The sequence below is a fragment of the Caretta caretta genome, chromosome 1 (assembly GCF_965140235.1).
Source record: "Caretta caretta isolate rCarCar2 chromosome 1, rCarCar1.hap1, whole genome shotgun sequence".
In the NCBI taxonomy this organism is placed as follows: domain Eukaryota; kingdom Metazoa; phylum Chordata; order Testudines; family Cheloniidae; genus Caretta; species Caretta caretta.
The window spans coordinates 186,341,362-186,365,840 of NC_134206.1; the positions used below are offsets into that span (position 1 = coordinate 186,341,362).

Below are 24,479 nucleotides of genomic sequence, written 5' to 3' on the forward strand. Positions count from 1 at the left end.
TTTTCAGGAAGCTATACGTTTAAGTTGCATGGGTGAAATTTATCTTAGTGACTTGCATTAAGCCAACAAGGGACATGAACTGATGTAGAATATATCGGTCAGTGGGGAGCACTGAATTTCTAGTGTATAACGTAAACTAGTTGTAGCTACCATCTTTGACTTCACACTAAACTCCAGTGAACAGTAACCCAAGGCATGGATTCTGATTCATTAGGCCCTAAATGGTAACACAGGACTGAATTCCAGTTTCTAAGGAAGCTAGATACTAATCATACACATCTCCCTTGAATCTCAATCCACTTCCCCCTCTGCCAAACAGTGACACATTCACACACTTGCTCATCTCCATTAAAGTCCCTGGGACTGACACAAACAATTAAGATGCTAGTGGTGAGGTATTATGAAAGCTGATTTAATTTCACAGACTCAGACATTCAGATCCAGAATCAACACCCTCCAACTCTGGACTAAGACTGATTTGTTTTTAAACTGAAATTACGTTTCCTCGGTGCCCTCTATGCAGAATTCTTCTACCCGTGATTTTAAGAGATCTCTCCTCAGACCATCCCTGGCAGATTTTTCAATACCGTAAGACACCTCTGTCCCATGGAGTTTCCTATTCCACGGCTCTCAGCTGTCCTCCACTTTTATCCTGCCTCTGCTGTTTGTTCAGCTCATGGTACCCTCTTCACAGGATGAACCATGTAGCTTCTAAGTGCTACTGTGGAAGTCAGAAGGGCCAGTTACATCATCAAAGCACAGAAAGAGCTGCCCTCCCTCTCTTCAAATCCTGTCACCCCTAATGAGTTGCAGTAGTCCACCAGGAGGGATTACAGAACAGTGGGCAGAACTGGAATGGATTCAGAGCGCCATGTGCTTCTCTGGGGCCTGTTTATGTGCCAAGTAGAGGAAAAGGATGCTGGAGAGCGCGCTAACCAGGAATATCACATCGAACCAACGGTGATAGAAATTGAACTGCAGCTCCCCCAAGACTTCTGTAATAATAGTGCGATACTCTGGGGGCATACTCATCCGGATTAGGAGAACAGAAGAGACGAAGTACATCCCCTGGAGATAAGATACAAGAAGCACATCAGTTAACTGCTTCACAGGTGGCTACTTTGCTGAGATGTGACAATTTGATAAAAGCTCACTAGCTGGTCTGGATACTCACCATAATCTGTGCCAACAGCAGAACAATAACATTGGAGGACTTGCTGCTGGAGATGGCATAGAAGAACTGTAAAGAGGAAAAAAAAAGTACTGAAAATAGGACTCTCATCCTATTTTCACCCACAGGCAAGTTTGTGCTCCCTTCTACAGGAACATGGAAGGAATACATGCTCCAATCATTTCCCTTTAGTCCTAGAAACCAGCACTGAAAGAAAAAGACGTGCTTCCTAGATGTATATGTACACCCCACTTTTCAAAGGTACAGACCTGAGCCTTGTCCCCAGTAGAGCTACAAGTGTTTTAACGTGTGTCCCACTAAACCAGCTACTAACACTGCATGGCCAGCCTCTGTGGAGAATCCAGTTTTAAAAAAACAAAACAAACAACAACCCAAAATACATTCTAGCCTAGGTACGACTAAGCCCAGTTTACAGGCCAGCATCAATGGGTCACCCTGTTGTGTGTTGCCACAGTTTTCCCTCGTGGTTGTACTAAAGCATTAATCCCCTACCTGCTCCCCAGAAATAGCCAGCAGTTTAAATGAAGTAACCCAAGTCCTCTTAATCACCATTCAATACCAAATACTAACAAATCCAGGCTTCCACATCACTGTTAAGCTTTGTCTACACTACACTTCCTCTCTTAAAATTTCCCAATCTTACTACCACTGATCGTAAAAACAGTGGAAGGGCTAATATAAATCACCCACAGGCAGCAACCAGGGATTTAACCATTAGATCTGTTCTGAGCAGCTAGAAAGCCTGCTGATTAAATTGATGGCAGCCAATTTACACTAGCATGACTACTGTTGGTAGCAACAGGGAGATTCTGTTTTGAGAGAGGAAGTCTAGTGCAAGGACAGTCTCACAGATTATACTAAGAGTTTTAAAACATTTATACTATTTAGAGCCTTAACATTAACACCATTCCTCTGCTTGGACTGGAGGCACTTATAGATTGTGCATTGCATTTAGTGACTGAAATTGCTGAAAGAATTCTTATTAGGACCATTCCCCAAATAAGACAGAAAAAGTTATCCTCCCCTTCTCTAATTCAGCATAAAAGACCTTTTTCTCCATCCCATTCCCTGCAAGGACTTCTATCCCAGCCCTCCTCACCCCTATTTGTTCACTAACTGAATTGAGACCACAGGTCCTACATTTGTACTGAAGGTTTACACCAGAGGTTTTCAACCTGGGGTCCGCAGACTATGTCTAAGATTTCCAAAGGGGTCCGCACCACCATTCAAAAATTTTTAGGGGTCCACAAATGAAAAAAGGTTGAAAACCTCTTGTTTACACAGTGCTCTCTTGACTAATTTAGAAATACATGCAAGCTCTCCTGGACTGCTATCACATAAAAGGGCCCTGGCCAGGCATACCTTTGTGAGTGTGATCAATAAGCCTCTGATGGAGGTGACGATGATTATTCCAACGAGGATAAAGGAAATGTGCTGAGACCAGAATTTTACCTGCACCAACAAAAACAGGAAATTGTTAAATCCCTGGAGCCAGGCATATGAAAAATGTGTGTGGATGTGCACTTAACGGGATCTCTGAATTCTCATACTGTGCAGATACTCACTGCAGAGAAATTTACAAACAGGTATATATTCTCCTGCAAGGACACACAGATGGGTACTTTCATGTGCAAGTGCTTACTCTACACACATGGGAAATGCACAGATCTAGCCTATGTGGACTTCATGGAAGGAACTGGGGGTCCAGAAGTGAATATTTACAGAAGTAAATACAAAAGAACACACATCTATTTGGTATATAAAGGTAACTGCCTTGTAGATACATGTAATATACTAGGCAAGGTCCATCTGTGTTTCCATCTGTTCACAATAAACATGTGAACCACTGCCCTCTTCTGGATAGCTGGTATATGGCTACAACAAGCAGAGGAGATTATTATTATAGGAAGGGCTGGTAGCCCCATTTATTATTAAGGTTGCCCAACACATTTCTTATAAGACACTCTTTTCAATTGGTTATAACGTGGTCACATTTTAATTATTTGGGCTGAAATTTTCCATGGAAGGTGTCTGCCTCAAAATTCCAAAAAGTTTCGGTCAAACAATTCAGCCATTTCCAAGCTATGAAAAAGTACATTGTTTTGACCATGTTAAAAAATTCCAGAGACCTTTTCTTTGAAAAGCAGTATAGCCCCCATACATTGGAGTAGGGGCTTGAAATTGGGAGGGGGGGGAGGAAGAAGAGGGGAATATGCCTTTTGACATCCTTGTGAAAATCCACCCAAATGTGTCCAAGTTACATAAACCTGAGATAAACTGCAGTTCGAACAGACTTGGCAGAGACTTGCTGGAACGCAGTTATATTCCCCGAAGATTCCATTCATATTGAAAAGGCTCCAGCCCAAGGCTCAGCAGGACTCTCCCTACAATTGCAGCTCTGAGCTGCTGGGGGTTGTGCCAGGTCCAGCAGGGTGGATTAAAATCAATTTTTATTTAAATAAGATTTTTTTTATTGTTGTTTAAATTACAATGTTTTTCTTTTTAAAAATAAACATGTTTAAAATGAAATCTTAATTTGATATAAAATACATTAGGTCTAAACTTCTAATAATTTATTTGTAAATGTGAAACATATATTGGTAAGAGAAGTTTATGTATACAAAACATTTAAGGTTGTTTTGTTTAATAAATATAAATATATGCTGTTTTGTGTATTTAAATAACTTCCAGTTACCATCCTAATGCAGTTTGATACAAATGATGAGCAAAAAGTTAATTATCTAGTAAAGAATATCTCATTCACTATTTTCTAACATACTAAAAATGTAGAATTAATAAGAATCTGAAAATATTAAGCTATGTAATTGCTTAAATAAATGTAGATACAGTGTTGTATCTTCCTAGGTAGCAAACAGGCGTATCAAATCTAGTATAAAGGCTCTATTTAGCTGTAAGTCAACGTTTTAATGGTTAGATCAAGGGTGGGCAAACTTTTTGGCCTAAGGGCCATATCTGGGTGTGGAAACTGCATGCAGGGGCAGGGGGGCGGGGCATGGGAGGGAGCGTGGTGTGCAGGACAGGGCTCAAGGCAAGGGGTTGGGCGCAGGAGGAGTGTGGGAGGGGGCTCAGAGCAGGGGGAGGGATACAGAAGGGGTGCGGGGTGCAACAGGGGGCTCAGGCAGGGGGTTGAGGTGCAGGAGGGGTGCGGGGTGCAGCAGGGGGCTCAAGGCAGGGGTGCGGGGTGCAGAGTGTGGGCTCCGGCCTGCCTCCACTGCCAGAAGAGGGGAGAGACCGCAGGGACATGGTGCAGGCCACTTCTGGGAGCAGCATGGGGCCAGGGCAGGTAGGGAGCCTGCCTTAGCCCTGCGGCGCCACAGGAGTGGCAATCCTGCAGGCCAGATCGAAAGCCCTGATGGGCCATATCCAGCCCACAGGCCATAGTTTGCCCACCCCTGGGTTAGATCAACCAATGAGAATGTACCTTCCTTTAGTAAATAACAAAGAGTGGAAAAATGGAAAAGTTGATTAAAAATCAATATCAAAATAGAGGCTTTCCACTTGGTGATTTAAATCATTATTTAATTTGCCTTGATTTAAATCAATCCATCCTGAGGTCCAGACACCTAAACTGAGATCAGGGAGCCTGTCTCTGATGTGCTCTCAATTATTCCCCTTCCTCCTTCTGCACCTGATCCAGGAAACCTGAGGGAGGAATCGGGGGGGGGGGGGGGGGGGAATAGTATGTGATCATTAGGGTCCTATCAAATTCATGGCCATGAAAAATGTGTCACGGACCATGAAATCTGGTCTTTTGTGTACTTTTGCGCTATACTATGCAGATTTCACCAGTGTTTCTCAAACTGGGGGTCCTGACCCAAACAGGAGTTAAAGAGGGGCGGAAGGTTATTGTAGGAGGATTGGGTATTGCCACCCTTGCTTCTGTGCTGCCTTCAGAGCTGGGTGGCTGGAGAGCAGCGGCTGCTAGCCAGGCACCTAGCTCTGAAGGCAGTGCCCAATCATGCCATCCCTACTTCTGTGCTGCTGCTGCTGGCAGTGGCTCTGCCTTCAGAGCCGGGCTCCTGGCCAGCAGCCACCACTCTCCAGCCAGCCAGCTCTGAAGGCAGGACTGCTGCCAGTAGCCGCACAGAAGTAAGGGTGGCAATACAGTGATTCCCCCACCACAATAACCTTGCAACTCACCCCCACAACCCCTTTTTGGGTCAGGATCCCTACAGTTATAACACCATGAAATTTCAGATTTAAATATCTGAAATAATGAAATTTACCATATTTAAAATCCCATGACTGTGAAGTTGACAAAAATAGACCATGAATTTGGTAGGCCCCTAGTGATCGTGTAACTACAGACTGTATCAGAATGCATACACACAAGGAAGCTGAATTAAGGCTTCACTGGCAACCTTAATGCTGGCATTTCCTAACTTTTGAGTGCTTGACGTCACAACCTTAATCGCGTCCTTTTAATGTACTTTTGCGTGTGTAATTATTTATATCGCATCAGAAAAGTGTAACACTTTACAAGAAAAAAGTGAAAGCTGAAATAAGCAGAAATAAAAACACAAGCCTTAATTCAAATGGAGCACACGGGAAGGTGGAGTCATTTCATGTGTTACATGTAATCATGTGCCACAAACCAACTAGTATACAAATTGTAAAAGCACACACTTATTACGATCCACATAGAATGCAATTGTAAATATTGTCTGTCCATGAATACACTAACACAGACTAAATTCTGCAGGTCAGAGACTATTAATCTCTTATTCACAGCTGAGTATGTTGTCCATTCTTACTAACAAATACTAATTTAAGTCCTCAGAGATCTATTCACATGAACTGTAAATTCATGCAGTGTACGTGTACACACATTGTCCACTGCGCCCCTCCATATATTGACACGTCGGGGGACAGCCACTTCCATAGTGCCTTCCATTGAAGTGCTCAACATCCCCTAAGACAGGTATTGTTCTAATTTTACAGATGGGAAAACTGAGGCTCCTAATGGTTAAGTGACTTCTCCAAGGACACAAATCAATGGCAAAGCCACAAACAAAAATCCAGCTGAGAGTTCTCTGCTCTAACCATGAATCTCTGCCTGAGAGTTATAAACAACCACCTATGGAAATAACTCCATTAAGATGGGGGTGAATGGAATGCTTGCACGTCACGGGGCCAGGACATAAAAGCTCAAAGGACCCTTTCCTCCCTCCAGGTCAGGATGTGCAGCATGGTGAGCTACTAAAATGCAATAGGTCTGTTGTGTGGATAGTGGACATCCTCCAGCATTAACTTCACTAGAAAAATGGTTAAAATCATGTGCTCTCTAAAGGCGATACCTAGAGGCTAATGCTGCATTATATCCATCTCTAGCATGGGGATAGTTGTGGACTCGGTGTCATAAAAGATACTTGCACAGGTGAGACATAACTTTATGATGAGAGGAGTGACCATTAAGTTTGGATACTAGTGTATTAAGAGCAATGTTCACACCATATTTCCCATCTTAGAGATTGGTGGAGAAATCTAAGCCCCTTCTCGGAGTCCTATTAATACCCACCAGCTGCTCCCATGACACCAGTTCAGTTAGTAATAGATAAAACAGCAATTACTGATGTGAATGGGGGTTTTAAATGGTTCTCACATCAAACTGGATTCCCAGATAATTTACAGTGATCTCAATTCCTCTTGTGACTGGATCAGTCTTCCCAACTCGATCAAATACGATGTTGATGGTTGCCTGCAGGAGAGACACAAGTGCATCAGTTCAAGGGAATGTGGTATACACAGCACAACTGTATCTGTGAGACTCATACATGTCCTTTGCTCTGTATTTCATTGCAGAACAATCCCATAGAGTTAACTGAGAGTATACAAAACGTATGAAAACACACAATGCAGTAAGGAACAGTTATCCTAAATGGATGCTAATTTCAATCAAAAAACTAAATTTCCAGGAGCAGGACGTATGAAAGGAAACTGGAAGAATATTCTTAAGGTGCAGGCAAGAATGTGCGTGTAAAGTCTCATTACCCATATGTGTCAAACACAATCCAAGCAAGGTGTAACCCTCCATGCAAGATGTTTATGGACAACAATATACAACATTTACGTACCATGAAGATTTTCCAGACACAATAGATGGAGAAAAAGTAACCCAGGAAATTAAAATATTTCCCTTGGAAAGTTTTGGAGTATTCTATTCTCTCCTGAAAGGGAACAAAAGCCACTCATACATTTAACATTTTCAGGTTCACATAAAATTCAAATTTATAAGTTTTAAACAATTACCAGTAAAAAACAGCAATGACTACTTTGACCTTCTACAGCTCTCGCCATTCAAGTATTTACAAATACTTACATTAATGAATGAACCTCAAATCCCATGTGAGATAGAGCTGTAACAGTAGCTCCTCTTATGAATGGGGAAACTGAGGCACTGACCAGTGACGTGCCAAGGTGTCACAGCTAATAAAGACCTGGAAGGAGAATCCAGATCTCCAAACTTCCAGTCCTGGCTTCCATTAAGCCATGCCACCTCTTGACATTTTAGCACTGGCGTGTATTAATTTTTATACAACGTAAGAACTCATCACTTCAGTACATTGTGAGGCCAATCTGCAGAAGAAAAGACTAGGTCAGGGCCTTATTAGCAGGGGAACTGAGCACAGGCCCCTTGGTTACTCTTTCTCCTATCCCAACACAGTATGGGATTGTTGGCCTTTTCTGAGACATAGTACATGTTCCATTGCATATTTGAACTGGGGAAAATGGCTTGCCATCTGACCCCCAGATTTGAGAAACAGACTCTTCCAATATTGTGCCAAAGCTGAGAAACCAGCTACTGTTTTTGTCGTTGTCAGCTGAATGACTTTAAAATTACTTCTGCCTATTTTGCTCATCCTCTCCCAGACTATCAATCTAGCTCTTTGCTCTGTACCTTGGTTGCATGCAGGTCAGCAGTTTCTAGGAAAAGCTGCCGACTCAGCTCTTCCAACGCATCCACTTCCTGCTGGATAAGGGACAGATCTGGCAAACCAGAAGAGTCAAGGGTAGAATTCTGCAGAAGTTGCTAACATCAGCTGGAAACAAACATACCCTGAGGTTCCTCCATTCCTGGACTCCCTGCACAGACACAATCTCAGTTTAAACTGCACCAAAAACCCTCATATGATAGAATCTTCAGAGCACTCCACTGTAACAATGCTGGGCAGCATAGTCCCTTCAACAGGGTCGCATAACTGATCTCTGTATCACAAGCAGAGGAATCCACACTACCAAATAGAACCAAGTCTCTCCCAAAAACTAGCTGCTTTGTTTTGATAACATCCGCATACCTTAATCTCCACTAGAACTTCCTTGTGTTACTTGCATTCCATCACCATCTACAGGACTTCTGCTGGGAGTTACAGACTGGTTATCAAAGCATGTGGAGAATTTTCCTCACCATGCATACCCTTCTGCTCCTTCCTGTTGGCCCAGAATCCTACCCAAATGGCTCTAAGTAAGGTTCCCTGCCCCTCCCCTGAAGCATTTTGGGGGATTTGAATCTGAATGCTTAGCAAAAGCTATTGTCTTTCTGTAACTCCCGCAGTTTCCTAAGCCTCACCGCACCCCTTCTCACGGGATTCCTTTCTATCTTGTTCTCATCAACACTCTCCCTACACCAACCCTTACCTGATCAGATGTCCAATATTTTGTTGTGCTATAGTGTAAGCTCTTTGAGGCATAAAGTGTTTCTGACTCTATGCTTTGGGAAGAGCTGTGTGATATATAAATGCTTAACAACACTGGCCTCCCTGTCCTTTTTCCTAATTAAATCCCATTTCTACTCAGCAGGGAGCTAGCCTGAAGCCCCACGGACAGGAGAGGAAGGATACTTTCACTGCCAGGGGCCGATGTGGTAACACTTTTTATCATTCCCCAGAAGCCAGTGGGTTTGTTGTGCACTTCCCCCCTTTGGAACATGGTCCTATGGGCCATTGCCATTCTGAAAAGAGAAAAGATTCAGTTGTCAGAAAACGATGCCTTGTGCAGCAGACATTGTGAAACTTATCCAGTGCAGAGACACACCCCTATCATTCACCCAATCACCAGTCCTGCTCCAGAACATCTCACTCAGCTCAGGAATGGAACCCAGTCCTAATCAAACAAGCTGCCATGCTGTTGAGGTTTCAGTAATACAGTAATTCACACCAATTAAAAATAAAGATTCAAATAGTGTCTCAGTCATGTGACTTGTCAGCCTTCTATGTCCTCTTCCAGATCATGTGACTCCACAGTCTTCAATGTCAGAGGGCCTTTCAGTGACCACACAACCCACCAAATGCCTCTCTCCTTTGGAGTACCTCTGTCATTGTACAACTGCCTTCTCCCCAGAGCTGTGAGGACTGGACTGAATCCAGCAATACTCTATGGCAACGGTTCTCAAACTGTGGGTTTGTACCCCATCCAAACTGGGTCGGGACCCCATTGTAATGGGGTCACCAGGGCTGGCATTAGACTTGCTGGGACCCAGGGCAGAGGCCTGAACCCCACAACGGAGGGCCGAAGCCAAAGCTCAAGCTCCACTGCCTGAGGCAAAAACTCAAGGGCTTAAGCCCTGGGTGACAGGGTTTGGGTTTTGGCTTTGCCCCCCTTGCCTGGGGCGGTGGGGCTCGGGCAGGCTCAGGCTTCAGTCCCGGGGTCATGTAGTCATTTTTGTTGTCAGAAGGGGTTCGCAGTGCATTGAAGTTTGAGAACCGCTGCACTGTGGTAGTCATTAAGGGGCTGTGTGACAAGCTTTCATAAAACAGAATCATGTAAAGCCATTAAGGGTGGGACTGTTTGATGCTTTGGACCATCTGTACAAGACTTCAAGAACTGGTTCAAATACAAAAGCAGCTGCTGTATATTGTCTCTCATGCTCCCATTTACACTACAACTCAATCTCTATAATCACTGGCTCCCAGCCTCATTACTTCAACATTTCACTGCACTGAAACGTATGAGCCACTTATCCAACCCTAAGCTGAAACCTTTTCATAGCACTGTCAGTGCAATCTATGATTCCACTCTGTTTACTTGTCCCCTTTTTTGTATCTGCAGCCAGTAGAGCCACATTTGGCATCAAGCCCTCTTCAAGGTCATTGATAATTATTTTAAACTAAAGCACCCCTCTCTCCCAACTCAAAATATTGACCCTTGTGACACCCAGCACAGAACAGAGGAAAAATTCTCCAATAACAAAGAATCTCTAACTATTTAATTCCTCCTTATCCTAAAAATGTGCAGCTGGAAGTGACCTCAAGAAGTTCAGGGTCTAGGCCTGTAATGGAACAGAACGGATTTTGTTTCAGGCCATGAAATGACTGCTACAATAACATACACCATTCTAACCCCTTCAGGCCACTTGTTTCACCAGAGCAAGGAATCTTATCTGATACAGTTATGCAACTACTTTCCACTCCTGACAGCCAAGATTTTGGCTATTCCAAAGACACCATATCCCTGCAATCTGCTAATCCCAACAGCATTGAAGTATCTTAATTCTGCTCTGTTCTCCTCACCTTTTCTTCTTGCTGATAATCATGTCTATGGTTTGGAGGAGACGGCGCTCCAGGGCTAGAATATCTGCATCTGTCACATTCCTGAAACATACACACAATAGCCTATTAGCCTTGGTACTCCACTCCAAGGAGAATGTGAACAAGGACAAGCATGTGGGACAAACAAATTGAAATTGAAGAGCTTTGTGAGGACAGCACACATCAGTGATGGAAGGGGTCTTGCAGTATAGACGGGACAGCTAGAATCAGCAGGCTTGGGAGGATGGGAAAGGAAAGGCCAGAACCAAACCTGGGCAGTGTCCTAGGGGAATCCGAGAGAGTGCACACACAGGAAGAAGGCAAAATCTCAAGGAGCGTACAGAATAAAATTCCAAGAGGCTGTGGTTACCTGAGAAAGTAGGACATGTATGTGTACGGACAGTTGACAGCACCAAATCCAGAAAGCAGAGCCATGAGTGTCACCCCAATCACACCTACTCGGCTGATGAGCTGCTCTATGGACAGGATTCCTGAAAAAGAGAAGACAATGTAAGTAAGGGGTTGTTTTTAACCGTATTACTTTACACTTTGGTGTCCTCCTAAAAGAATATAGTACTCATTCAATTACTTAGCCAAACTAATTGCCTTCAGAGTCCAGGTGCCAGAGGTAATTCAAAGTGTATGCAGGCAAGGGGTGGAGAGAGGAGGAAGAGAATGCTCTCCTAGGGAAGCATGTGAAACTCTCAGGTTTAAAAACAGGACAGGAAACCAAGGCTAAACAGAGTCTGTAGGAGACTGGGAATGGGCTGCACATTACCCTTCCGCTCTAAATCACTAGCCTAGAAGTGACCAATTTTTGTCATATGATGGCTGCTTGGTGGTCTTAATTCACTTTCTGGCAGACATCTGTCCATGTCACAAAGCCCACTCCTACAACTAGCACTGTATGGTACCAAGGGTATCATTTTCAGCAAAGAGACCAAGAACTGACGAGACTACAGAGATCAAAACTGGCCCCTCACTTGTAGAAGTGATCCCTCCACATCAGATCTGACACATGCTTGCAGGGCATGGCATTAGAGTAGAGAAGCTTATGCTGCTTCTGGCTGCGCTATATCCATCTTATGGATACAGAGACTATCAGAGGTGCTATCTGTAACAGACATAGCAATTTCCTGCAATATCCCTGAAAGACTTATGCCATTACATTTATGTATTATTGTGAATCAGACTGTATGTAACATCTTCATGGGGGAGATATTACAACCCCAAGAAGTACCTTTTGGGTCCACTGGTTTACATGAATGGTTTAAGTATGATTGTGTTCTACTCCATGAGGCAGGGCTACCTGTTTCAGACTGGATTCTCCAGAGACCAACAGATAAAAAAAGGACATTTGGATAAATAGCCTGAATTTAAACTGACTCAGGGCCTTCCTTCTGACCCAGCAAATGGACAGGACCTGCTGTCTAAGGGGGACACCAATCTTCTTGGCAGGGGTAGGAAGGTCTTTGGCCTACTGAGGCCCCATAAGACTCATGGGTGAGCGCTGGTAAGTTTTTAACATGTACAGGAGCTTTTATTGTTTTTATATATTTTCTCTGTTATGTGTTTACCTTAAAAATACACAAGTGCTTAGAAAGTGCTGCGTGGTAACTTACAACTGCTGGCAATTACATTTTTCATAGCATTTGAAGAGAGAGCAAAGAGCAGACTCTGGCCTGGTTAGGCAGTCTGACTTGCAGAGGAACTCAGTGTAGGCAAGGAACAGTGCAGCCTGGAAAACCCAGGTCAGGAGAGAGACATGGGTCACCAAGAGAGGTGACTGTTGAGGCGCCTGTAGCCGGTGCCCTCAAGGGACCATGGAGGGGGAATACAGGTGTAACTGCCATGAACTGTGACACTGTCACTCTGGCATTTTGAATTAGAGCTAAATTCACACTAAAAACATTGCAATAAAACACAGACTAAGGCACTGCATTGCAACCAAGGCGGTTAAAACGCTAAGTTCCAAAATTTGGACTGAGTTTCATTTGTCCTTCCCAACCTTTTATTACCAGCCACAACCACACACCAGGTTTTCATATAAATCTGGTACCATGGACTAGTAAACACCACTCACCTTTGGGGAATGAGATACAAAGCAGCAGCCACACACTGCACATTTGGAGCTTATATGATTGCAAAGCTGAAGTGGCTGAGAGCCAGGCCACATTTCATGCTTCAGGGAAGCGAAATAAATGATGAAAACAATTGCAAAGGGCATTAACAAAAGGGGATTGAGACCACAGAGTCATGTGCAGCCACATGCAGATTTACACCAGTTACAAAGCAACAATACATTGGCCTTTTGCCCCACGTGCTATTATATTGGAGCAGGTAAAATACAGATGCCTTTAAAAATGACATGTTCAACTACTTAAAGCAAGATATCCCAAGCTTTTCCCAGCATTCTTCCTCTTGTGATCAGAGAGGAGACATACCAAGTGTTCATTTTATAAAGTCAGAATGAGGGGCAACAAAAGTTTTAGTGGAAAACTAATTAAAGTATATACTAATCATGCTGGTGATGCAACAGAGGGCACTCTTCTCTTATAGTCTTTCTATGCCAATGCCTGCATATGGTGCTAAGGGGCACCGTGTGACTGTAAGTGCTGTCTTTAAGAGTAGATGTAAAAAAAAAAAAAAAAAGAGAGATTCTTGAAATTTCCAGTGATCAAAGATTCCATGGCACTTTCACACATAGATTAAGAGGGTTAGCTCCCATGCCCTGGCCAAATTCCAGTTGGGTGGTCACATTCTGCCAAACCAAGCTCCTCCTGCAGCTTTAAATGGATACACACTACTTTCCTCCAATTCCCTAAACTGCTGTGCAATGTTGCTCTACACTACTGAAGAGCTGCTGTATTCAATCCCAGAGGAGGGTGGATTTCAGTGGGATGTGAAGTAATCAGGCATTCTTTCTCTGAGAGAAAAAATGTTTTCGAATCACAGGTGAAATCTTTCAGCTATTATAGGGTCAGGCCAGCCTGTTAATTTCTCCTTTCTTCTTGGGTCCTTTCAATGCTGGGGATCAGCAAGTGAGGGAGAATTCATCCATTAAGCATTTAAGGCCTGATTCTGCCGCCACCTCTGTGCACAGAATTCTCATTCATTTCAAAAGGAGCTGGAGAACAACATGGTAACAAAAATCCGGTCTCGAGAATTCAGTACTGACTATTCAATAATGGGTGCTGATTCTTCTAAGTTTTCTTCTTCCATGGACTTGCTTTAGCACCCCAAGAAAAGGAAGAATGTTGGTGGTGAACATTTAGGTCTTACGTTTTGGGGACTCTGCCCCCCAAAATGCAAGCAATGTTAAGTTCCTCTGGATTCCAGATTCACCCAGGACTTCCTGACCTGTTAGATTTCTGCTGTTTTCTGGAGGGAAAACAATACAAATGAATTAGGTAGTCCAGTTGTTTGGACCTGTGTTGTGGTGACATTAAAGGTTCATGGGGGTTTCCTGACTTTCAGAGCTTATTTTCAGGAGTAAGCAACCAGCTATGGAATGTACTTCAGTTCACAGAGTTGCCAAGAGCACACAGTGTAATGCTGAAGCACTGTCTCTGCAGAGGACGAGGAGGAGAAAGAAACATACATATGAAAACTCACCATGTTTTGGGCTGAGGATAGGAAATGGGTCTCCCAGTTTCCAGAAGAAATACATGAACGTCAACCAAACAACACAGGCAAAGAGCAGCCTTTGTCTATGCACTGAGAAAAGGGGAGAGAAAACAGGCATTATTAGGAAGTTCCTGTGTCTAGGCTTCATGCAAGGCTGCAGAATCACTACAGTGGTCTCAAGATTGTGTTGCACAGAGATGATTAAAACAGGAGCAATCTGGCACTGCTACTGTGCTGACAGTATCTATTATCATAACTCTTATGAAACTGGCCAACTCCAAACGGCTCAATCACCTGACAGGCACAGTCAAGAGCAAGGAGTAATGCAATGCTTCCTCTTTTTGGGAGCTCTCGGACAGCCTGCTCCTCAAGGAGGTATAAACAATCCTGGAGCTCGCACACACTGGGAGGACACATGCTGCCACATCTCTTAAGGAGATGCAATATGCATGATCAGCTGTTCTAGCTTGGGCAGGGATAGAGCAGAGCCCTGACCCCACTTTCTGTTAGTACTTCCTACCCCCATTAGCACTGTAAGGCAGTGGTTCTCAACCTATTTACCACTGTGGGCTACATATGCAGCTCTCTGTGTGTTATGTAGGCGACAGCCACACAATATATTAACTACCTGTATGGCCCTAAGGATGTCAAATAGGCTACAGCTGTGTGCTGACTGGGCTGCAAGCAGCCCATGGGCTGAGAACAACTGCTGTAAGGGAACAGTTCCTGCACTTGGAAGAGTCTGTGGACTGCATCTTGCCCTTCTTCTGTATAGGGGAGAGAGTGAGGGGAACCTAGCCCTACTTGTGAATGCACACAGAAAATTGGGCTAGAAAGTGTTACAGCTGACAGTGTCGGTATGTGCTCATATGTGACCCAGGCTTTATGATTTGTAACTATAAGCCTTTTCTGAGCTCTGACCAGCAGAAATTCTTGTTAATTAAAAATAATACTTTTAAACAAACAAATTTTCCAAAAGGAATTAAGTAATCTTATGATTAAAGGCCAATGGGAGGGAATGTTTAAATCCATCAATGAAGAATGCAGCTGGGGAACCCAAAACATTGCCAGAACTAACAATGCTTCTGGAAGATATTACAAGGAATACAAGGATTAATGAGCAGATCAAAGTTCTGAGTTTAAAAATACCTGCAGAAGAAATGGAAGACACTGGAGGCTAAGTAGCAAGAACACATAGCAAGAAAGAGTTAATGGAAGCACTAAAGTCAACACCCATCCCATGTGTCCTCTGCCAGGAACCTCTTCTTCATCCCAGTCAGTGCACCCACCCTCCACTCTCAAGCTGTAACAACAGAAAGATGGTGAACATCAGCAGCTAAGGCTGGGGAAGGACTAGCACACAGGAGAGTAAGCAGCAGCAGCAGATAGGTATGTCAGCCAATGAGGAGCCTGAGTCCTTATCTTAGGAAGGTTGGGGAGAAGAGCGAGGACTAATTTACTTGGCTTCTGTGTGTCATTTGACTTCCCCCCAAAACAAGACAGTCAACACAAGGGCTCTAAGGACCAAATGACCTGCAAATGGTAAAGCAACAAATTCCAATAATGTTACCAACAGGCACCAATCACCTTCAAGAACCAGGAAAGGGAAGAAAACATGAAGAAAAACATCATCTGTAGGTATCATGCAGAATGTCTCCCAACCTGCTTAGTGGGGGCTCTGAGCCCAGAGAGGTATTGTGACTAGAATTTGGTGCTTTACATTTACCGATCAGCTTCAATATAAACAAAGACTGAAAATTAAACAAATGAAAGGGGGGGGGGAGGAAGGGGGGAGGGAAACAAAGCTAAAAGAAGTAAAGAAATAGAAAGAAAGGTGAAGAGGCAGAAACATGGCTGAAAGGAAGAACCGAAATAGCAGTTGCTGAATTTGGGCAAGAAGAAATAAATAATAATCAACTCTTATGTAGTGAGACAATTTACTGAATACCGGTATTTTTAATGAGCCCCCTTGTTTAGAGTATTAAGGGCCAAGGGTTGATTTAATTACTTCCAGAGTGAACAGTCTGTCACACGGGAAGCCCCGAAAACTTTCAGAGACAGGTAAAGAGGAGTTACCCAGTAAGAACTGCCAGAGTAGGGAGAAAAATGAGACATCTTTCAAAGAGAAAGAGGCCTGTCCCCCACTGTGAGGCATAATTCTCAAACCTAACAATCTCACTGCTGTAAATCTGCATACTCACATAGTCGAATATTGCTCACAATGAAGTAGCCAATGTAAAAAGGCACCATGAAGACTAGGACGAGCAAAATCACACACAGGTTCAGTTTCCAATGAAAATACCGAGAGCTGAAAAGGAATCAGAAGATTGGTCAGGACCTGATCATAACGCAAAGGATTCCTCTTAAAGCTGAAAACATCTCACCCCTTCCCCTCAGACTAAGTTGCACAGCTAGATAACACTGACCTAAAAGCAGCACACTGGGACACCCCATACTGGATCTTACTCTAGAGCTCACAAGTGTGCATAAAAAAGCAATTAGCATACCAGAACACAACAATGGGCCATCTAATCAAGTATCCTGTGTCCACAGTGGCCAGTGCAACTCCAGAATGCACCTAATTGAGCAATAAGGCAAAATGTCTTCCTAATTCCAGCTAAGGATCAATTTATGCCCCAATGCAGGAGAATGAGAGTCCCTGTCAATTTTTCCTAGCTAGTATAATTTAATATGTTCTTATTTATAGTGGTACTCATGCAAAGATATTTTCATCACTGACACTGCAATGGCAAATTCCACAGAAAAATAATACATTTCCTTTTATCTGTTTTAAATGTGTTGCCTTTTAATTTCCTTGAGTGCACTCTTATTCTTGTATCATGGGAAAAGGTAAGTCGGAACACCCAGCTGGCAGCCTCTATATCCCTCTGTTCAATATCCTCTTTTTCTATTCCTTTCTGAAGTAGGCCTAATACTTTGAACTCTCTTTTTATATGGAAGCCCTCACTCCATGTCTTCAGTCATTTTAGATTAGTCGAGCAATCCTGATTTCAAGGTTCAAGATTTACAGTTACTGTTTTATCATTCTTACTGTTCAATTAACATAGTATCTTATTTGCTGTTTTCATCACAATCAAGCACTGAGCAAATACTCTCTGTAGCTCTTTATAATTACAGAGCACTTCACAAACATTATCTGAATTAATCCTCACAACAACCCTGAGGGAAATAGTGTAAACAGAATGCTCATTTTATAGATGGAGAAACTGAGGCAGGAAGATAAGTGACTTGCCCAAAGGACTCAGAGCAAGCTGGTAGCAGAGACTGGATGGGAACTCAGCAGCACCTGGCTTCCAGCCTCATGCTCAATCATATGAATGACCCTGTTGTTCAGATGTCTTCATAGAGCTATTCATAATGTTGCCTTCAGCTTTTCCTTGATATGGGGACAATTAACTCAGAAATAGTACCAGAGCAGCTAGAGAATAAAACAAAGGCCAGGCCCTGATCTTGCAGCCCCCATACTTACCTGCTATTTAGCACCCCCAGGATTTCAAAGATGATGAGTTCAAACATGGTGCAGGAGAAGGCAAAGGTCACAGAGAAGACCACCTGCACCACATACTGTCGCACCTGTGATGGAGCAAACACAAGACAGGAGTCACTTCCATCCTCACTGGGTACTGGCCAAGTACATATCAGACAGGGGAAATAAACCATGAGGTGCCTCAGCACACAACAAGGTCTACACTTGAGGTGCCCGGACCTTGCCAAAACAGGGGGGATAAGCTAGCAGTTTGCAAGGAGACAGAGGACTACATCCAGTTTGTACAACATTGAGCTGATTGTAGCTGCCTTTGTACTTAAGACAGGTGCTGTACGTAGAAAGACTACATGCTCCAGCATACAATGCAGTCAGGCCACATGAATCAAGATGGTGGATCACTTGCTGGGTCCTGTAGTCTCAGATGGCCCAAACTCTGAATTCTAGACATGAGTACCCATGGTTCGTACTGTAATACTCTATGGGACTACATTTGCCCTGCACTTTGGCCGTTCCTAACCTACACAATACTCTCTCTCATATCCCTCCTATTTTGCTACACTGTCACAATTTTATTCCCCATCAGCTTCTTCCTAACAATCCAATCACGCTGTCTTTTAACAGCTTTCCAAAATTTAAATTCAAGGGACACTATCAACTTAAAAATAATGTCTGTGTGAAAATTTTGTACCTACGACTGTTATGAGGAACACACACGGTGAGTATAACCAAAAGTGATGAGGAATATATCTAAATATATATTTTCTACATTTTCAATTTGTTTATATTTAACAGTACTGTGTATGATAACTTTCACGGTTTCCTCAGTATTGTTCATTTCCCCTGTTGTCTAGGTGGGTTTTTCAAATAGCAACAGGGGAGGAAAAACATTCTTTTTTAAAAACAGGAAAATGTAACTGTAAAACCACAAAAATACAGCTGAGAGGAGTAACTCAAAGGAAGGGGAAGTACCCCAAACTGTTTTTTACTGATTTTATTAAATGGACTAGATTCCAATGTTACAGCTTCACCGTAAGATGTAAAGAGTCACAGTTTGAATGAAATAGCCCCTCCTCACCTCATAGTCCTTGAATAGCTTGCGCATGAAAAACAGCCACCCAAATCCAAAGAAGAGCACCTGTAAAAGAGAGGCCAATCCAAAGGTATTGGTTAGGAAAAAACATGCAAAATGTGAAGTCCCAAGCTTCAGGACAACACCACATCAGGCAATGCAGAGAAAGGACTACAGCACCTGCTCTTCACACAGTTTCCAAATATCCAATAACCAGGGAGGTCCAAAATGGCTGTTAGCATGGGGAGAGGGAGAGATTAAAGTGAGATGAAATGTAACAGAGACACAGAGTACCACTGCCTTACTGCAGACCCAGTAATGCACAACTTCACAATGAAAGCGGGCAGAGGAAGTGGGAAATAGAGGCAAAACAAGCATCTAGGCTTCTACAATGCATGCCTCTTCTAGGTATAAGCAGACATTACAGAAATCATCTCTTTCACTAGACTAATGAAGACCTAGAATGCATTCTATTTTCACATAGCAGCCTTAACACACTATCTCACAATGCTTTAGAAAGACTGGTTTAAGTGAAAGAAAAAAGTTTAAGATGAGAAGCAGTTTACAGGGAGAGGAAGGGAGTTACAAATAAGGCAGAATACATGAAAGCAAGAGCCTCCTCATCTGTAAAAAGTTACAGGGAGAAGACAGATCAAGCTCAATAATGCTTTTCCTTATATAGTGCTTGTCATCAGAGATTCTCAAAGCAAAACACTTTACTAACTTACATTAGCTAAGCCTCACAACACCCTTTCGGGAGGTAGAATAAATACCATATCTATTTTGGGAATGGATAAACTGAGGCACACAGAGGTTAGATGACTTGGTCAAAAGTGAACAAGTCAGCTGCAGAACTAATAGAACAGAACTCTGGAGCCCTGACTGCCAATGCCCTGCTCTAGCCACAGGACCATACCTGTCTCCCAGATGGCACAAAGGCATTGGTCTAAAAAACAGGTGGATAAAAGTTAAGAGAAGATGAACAGAAGGAACATGGAGGATTCTTTTTTAAAATTTATTTTAAAGGGATATTTTTGATGTCAGAGATAGGATCAGAAAGGCAGAACAGATGGCAGTGATACAGTGTCACTTCCTAGAGCAATAATGATAATAAGTAAATAAAAAGATTTTGGGGTCCTTTCAAAAGTGTCTGGAAGTCCAGATTTGACCCACGGTCCACCTATTGAGTACCCCTATCCCAAGAGCACATTAAAAATTTGATAGCATTATGGACCCCTGACATGCAGAGACCTGGGATTAAGGAGGAACAAAGAAGTTAATAGTAACAAGCAGTAAATGAGCAACATGAGGAGGAATTCTGGCTATGCTCCTGAAATAGAAGAAATAAATTTACAGACAAGGAAGATCTGGAAAGTATGAGTCAAGGAAGACCAAACATTTTTGCTTGAAACCAGAATTAAAGTATGAATTAAGGAGGGTGATTGAGAGCAGTCAGAGAAATTGGGACAAGAAGGACTTCAGTCTTTGAAGTGACTGATAGCAAAAGGGTAAGAAAAAGGTAAGACTTATTACCATCAAGCAGAAGGTTTAAGGAATGAGTTAAGGAAGTATTGTAGGTGTTACTTACATAAAGTGATTCCAAGGCTGATGCTGGCAAGGAGCGGCTACAAATGGAGCAGAGAAGACGGACAAGACGCTGATCAAGTACACAGATCAATTTTTACCTAATAATATCAAGATTAGGGCTTCTTTGTTCCTAGCACTGTACAAACACTCAGGAAGACACAATCTGAAGAGTTTAGTGTCTAACTAAGGACACCACAAGTGATTGTGCCAATAATAAAGGGGTCAGAAGAATAGTAATAAATTGGCACAATTACATAGGCTAACTTAAGTACGCACCTTAATGTTTCTGAAGATGATGCAAAGCCTCCCCCAGAAATAAAAGAGAAGCAATTTAAGAAGGTAAGAAATCAAATTAGAAAATGACTAAAAAAGGAGACTTGCTTAAGGAGAACAGAGTGATCAACAGGTCCAAAAGACACACTGAAATCAAGCAGGATAAGAAGAAAAGGATGTGTCATTAGAGACAATGCACAAGTTATTACTAAGCAGAAGACAGCCTCAGCACTATGAAACGGTCAAAAACCAGACTGAAAGCAGTCAGAGAGGAAATGACACTATTTTTTAAGAACCTGGATGAGAGAGAAAAAAGAGAAAGGAGATAGGAAGAGTAACTAGCAAGTGAGGTAGGTTCAAGTAAGTGGGTTGTGTCCCGTCCACCCCCGCATATAACACTGTTTTGGCTATAACAGGGCAATGATCCATTTGAACTGGAATAATAAGGACAGGATGGCACGAGACACCGGAGGTTAATAAGGCTCTAAGTGAGATAGCTATGTCTAAAGTAGAGACTAAATGAAAGATGACTGATGGAAACTGGAGGAAATGAAAGAGATGGAGATGGTCCTGAGTTGCAGGTGGATCTAGGGAGAACGATGTGTCTGAGCTCCAACAGCAGTTGAAAAATACTTTCTAGAAACAGACTAAAATCTTTCAAACTTGGAAAGGAAAACTGTAGCAAATTCCTCAGCTCTAAGCAGGAGGGAGAGGCCATGAGTAACTAGCACTCTGGACAATGATAGACCCAAGTAAGACAGTTCAAAGGACAGCAGGCTGAACTTTCGCCATGGGCTCCCACACTTGGCAAATTATGATTTGTGCAAATTATGTTGGGTTATAGGAATTCAATTTCTCACCCATGTTGCTTGGAAGCACAATCCTGAGATTTTACTTCGCTGAATACTGTTTCAGTAATTAAAAGATCCTGATTGATTTTGAGATTTGTATATAGTTTTATTCTGATGTGGACTTTACATCACAGAAGCAGGTTCTCAACAGGGGCCACCAATAGGTCCAGAGAGGGTTACAACCATCTTCTCTTGGTTACATTGGGGGGGGGGGGGGGAGTCCTGATTGTTTTTTCCTGCTGAAGCAGAGAGAGTCATGACACTGAACAGGTTGAGAAGCACGAGCAAAAGAGGAGGGAGCCGTAGTCTAAGCTAGCAATGAAAGTGCACTCACACTGGGCCACTGGATTAATGGGGAGCCCCTTCACCCCATAATCCTGGCGACTGCAGAGAGGCAGGAAGAGTCAACTCGAGGCATCAGGGAGGATTCTGCGGGCTTGTGGGCCACAGCGCAGCGAGTGCCCAGTGACAGGGCAGGATCTGGGGAAGAAGGAGGGAAATCTGGGGGCCCCCCGCCCGTTTCACTTTCTTTACACAGATATTACAGACCTCGGGGGGGGGGGGACCAGTTCAATGTCCCCGCCTTAGTCAGTGCTGAGGGGGCAGCGCTGGGGGCCCCGGGACCATCCCCCCTTGGGTGAGCGCTGGGAGGGGGGTACGAGGCGCGTCACACGAAGCTGGGGTGGGGGCTGCAGCGCCGCCCCTTTACCGCCAGGCTGGGGCGGGGCCCAGCGATTGGGAGGGGGGGGCTCGGCGTGCCAGTCAAACAGCCCTCGGGGCAGCCGGGGCCGGGTCTGGGCGGGGGTGGCGCGGCGCCCCGCCCCGCTGCTGCGGCCCCCGCCTGCCCCGCGGGGAGGTCCGTGCCGGGCGGTACCTGGGAGGTGACCATGATGCCGGAGTCGATCAGGAAGCTCATGGCGATGGCGGTAGCGGCAGCGGGGGGAGGGGGCGCTACCCGGACCCGCCACAGGCCGCTCCGCCCCTCAGGCTGCGCGCGCGCCCCGCGCCGCGCTCCCGGCCTGGCTCCACCTCGGCGCCTGCGCGAGGGCGCGGAGCGAGCTCCGCAGCGAACGGGGCGCGGGAGTTAGATTAGAGGGGCGGGGCCATGAGAAAAAGGGCGGTGCCTGGGAGGTCCGCTTGGGGGCGTGGCCAATGCACAGGGGGCGGGGCACGGGAGCTCTTAGTGTAGGGGCGTGGCGGGCTTGGAGGGGCAAGGCCTTGGAGCTGAGGCATCCTAGCAAATGTTTTATCTAGTGCGTGTTATTTGTCTCATTTTCACAAGCACCTACATTGTAAGCCAACCACCCCCTTAGTGGAAGAGTTTTACACTAGGACTTGTTGAGCAGTTTCTGAGGCAAACTATGCTCTTAAATCAAAAAGCCTTTCACAAAATCTTGCTAGATTTAAGAAACTATATAAACCTGTTTCAGAGTAACAGTCGTGTTAGTCTGTATTCGCACAAAGAAAAGGAGTACTTGTGGCACCTTAGAGACTAACCAATTTATTTGAGCTCACGAAAGCTCATGCTCAAATAAATTGGTTAGTCTCTAAGGTGCCGCAAGTACTCCTTTTCTTTATATAAACCTGGCAACTCACCTAAGTACCATTTATGCTGTGTTTGGTCATCGCATCACATAGATGTAAAGCAGGGATCCCAAACTGTGATCTGGCGGGAGCTGGCTGGTCCATATGGCACAGTTTGTCTTTATTTGTAGCTGCTAAACTGCATTAAATAAACTGAAAATACATTAAACGCTTTCCTAATTTCACTTTCTCTGTGTGAGTAATTGCTGTAGTTACCACAGGGATGTTATTGTGATTGGGAATGGGAGGGGAAGGGGGCTAGTGCTATTATGAATAGAAAGGTTCATGATTCTCCATCAGCGGTGGTCCACACACAAAATAAAAGTTGTGCAACCGTTAGGGAAAGCAGTAAAATGTCCCATATTTACACGGCTTGTGCTTTGTCATTCCATTTTCTATACCCTCAGAGCTTTACATTTCACTATTTTTAAAGTAAACATTTTAGTGTTCAAAAGGTTAACCATCCAGAGCACTACTGGGAATATTTTGTTCCTAACATGTCTTTCCGTTTCAGAAGAATTAAGTGACCATTAGAGTAGGACTATTATTGCTGACAACTAGTTAAATGGTGAGGCCTGAATGCTAAAAATGTAGAGTTGTAATTAGAGTGCTAATTAGGAACAGAGAGGAAACCTGATTCACTTTCCTGGCTAATGCCAAGCAATGAGATAAGCGACTGACAGGGGACGTGACCACAGAATGTGTACAAACAAGGGGCAGAAGAGGAAAGGGGCAGCAGCCACCAGTGGACAGGAAATCAATAGGAGTTATGAGTAGAGTTCCACCACTCTTCCCTGCTTTGACCCCTGTATTCCAGTTACATAATCACACATGAGTCAAGATCATCACCTGAGTGCTCCAGGCACATCATCCTACATAAGGGGAGCAAATTCTGCTACAAAGAACAAGCTCCCATACAAAGCCCATTAACTGCATCATGCTTTCAAAGAGATACAGAGCGCAAACTGGAGAGGTTGAATTTTGTCCCTTAAGTCCAGCATAAATAGCACAAATGGGAAGTGAAAGTTCAACCATGGAATTTCCTGGATTTTATCAGTTTGAGAGCCAACGCTTAATATTACGATCATGCACTTATTTGTATTTAATGGTATTCTTTATTTGTCTCTCAAAAAATCTTCTGGCCCAAGCCATCTCTAGTTAGAAATAACAAATAACTGTAAACAAAAAGGAAAGTGGGTTAGTTTGGAGTTTGACAAAGCACAGTATCCTTGCTGTTTGAAAA

General features: G+C 43.7%; 1 protein-coding gene across 2 annotated transcripts; it reads right to left on the reverse strand.

The window, feature by feature from the left end:
• Positions 1 to 391: 391 nt before the first annotated feature.
• GPR89B (G protein-coupled receptor 89B) lies at positions 392 to 22,708 on the reverse strand. 2 transcript variants are annotated; one of them, XM_048869117.2, is made up of 15 exons: positions 22,527 to 22,705; positions 21,987 to 22,153; positions 18,948 to 19,007; positions 17,855 to 17,958; positions 16,566 to 16,672; positions 14,353 to 14,454; positions 11,108 to 11,228; positions 10,720 to 10,800; positions 9,052 to 9,161; positions 8,112 to 8,200; positions 7,288 to 7,380; positions 6,816 to 6,911; positions 2,555 to 2,644; positions 1,175 to 1,240; positions 392 to 1,068 (listed from the first exon to the last, which is right to left on the reverse strand). In XM_048869117.2, the coding sequence occupies exons 3-15, from the start codon at positions 18,972 to 18,974 to the stop codon at positions 862 to 864; spliced, it is 1,293 nt and encodes a 430-aa protein (XP_048725074.1). In that variant the 5' UTR covers positions 18,975 to 19,007; positions 21,987 to 22,153; positions 22,527 to 22,705; the 3' UTR covers positions 392 to 861. The 2 variants fall into 2 exon arrangements, with proteins under 2 accessions (XP_048725074.1, XP_048725065.1); XM_048869108.2 differs by lacking the exon at positions 21,987 to 22,153 and having other exon boundaries at positions 22,527 to 22,708.
• Between the last annotated feature and the right edge of the window lie 1,771 nt (positions 22,709 to 24,479).

What these genes read in the sequence shown, in the direction of transcription:
- GPR89B (XM_048869108.2), bottom strand. Translation starts at nt 22,568, where the DNA reads ATGAGCTTCCTGATCGACTCCGGCATCATGGTCACCTCCCAG. An exon ending in ATTATCAGCAAGAAGAAAAG is followed by an intron (nt 9,162 to 10,719) that starts GTGAGGAGAACA and finishes TTCTCTTTTCAG; the next exon opens with AATGGCAATGGCCCATAGGA. An exon ending in GTGTCTGGAAAATCTTCATG is followed by an intron (nt 6,912 to 7,287) that starts GTACGTAAATGT and finishes TCTCTCCTGCAG; the next exon opens with GCAACCATCAACATCGTATT.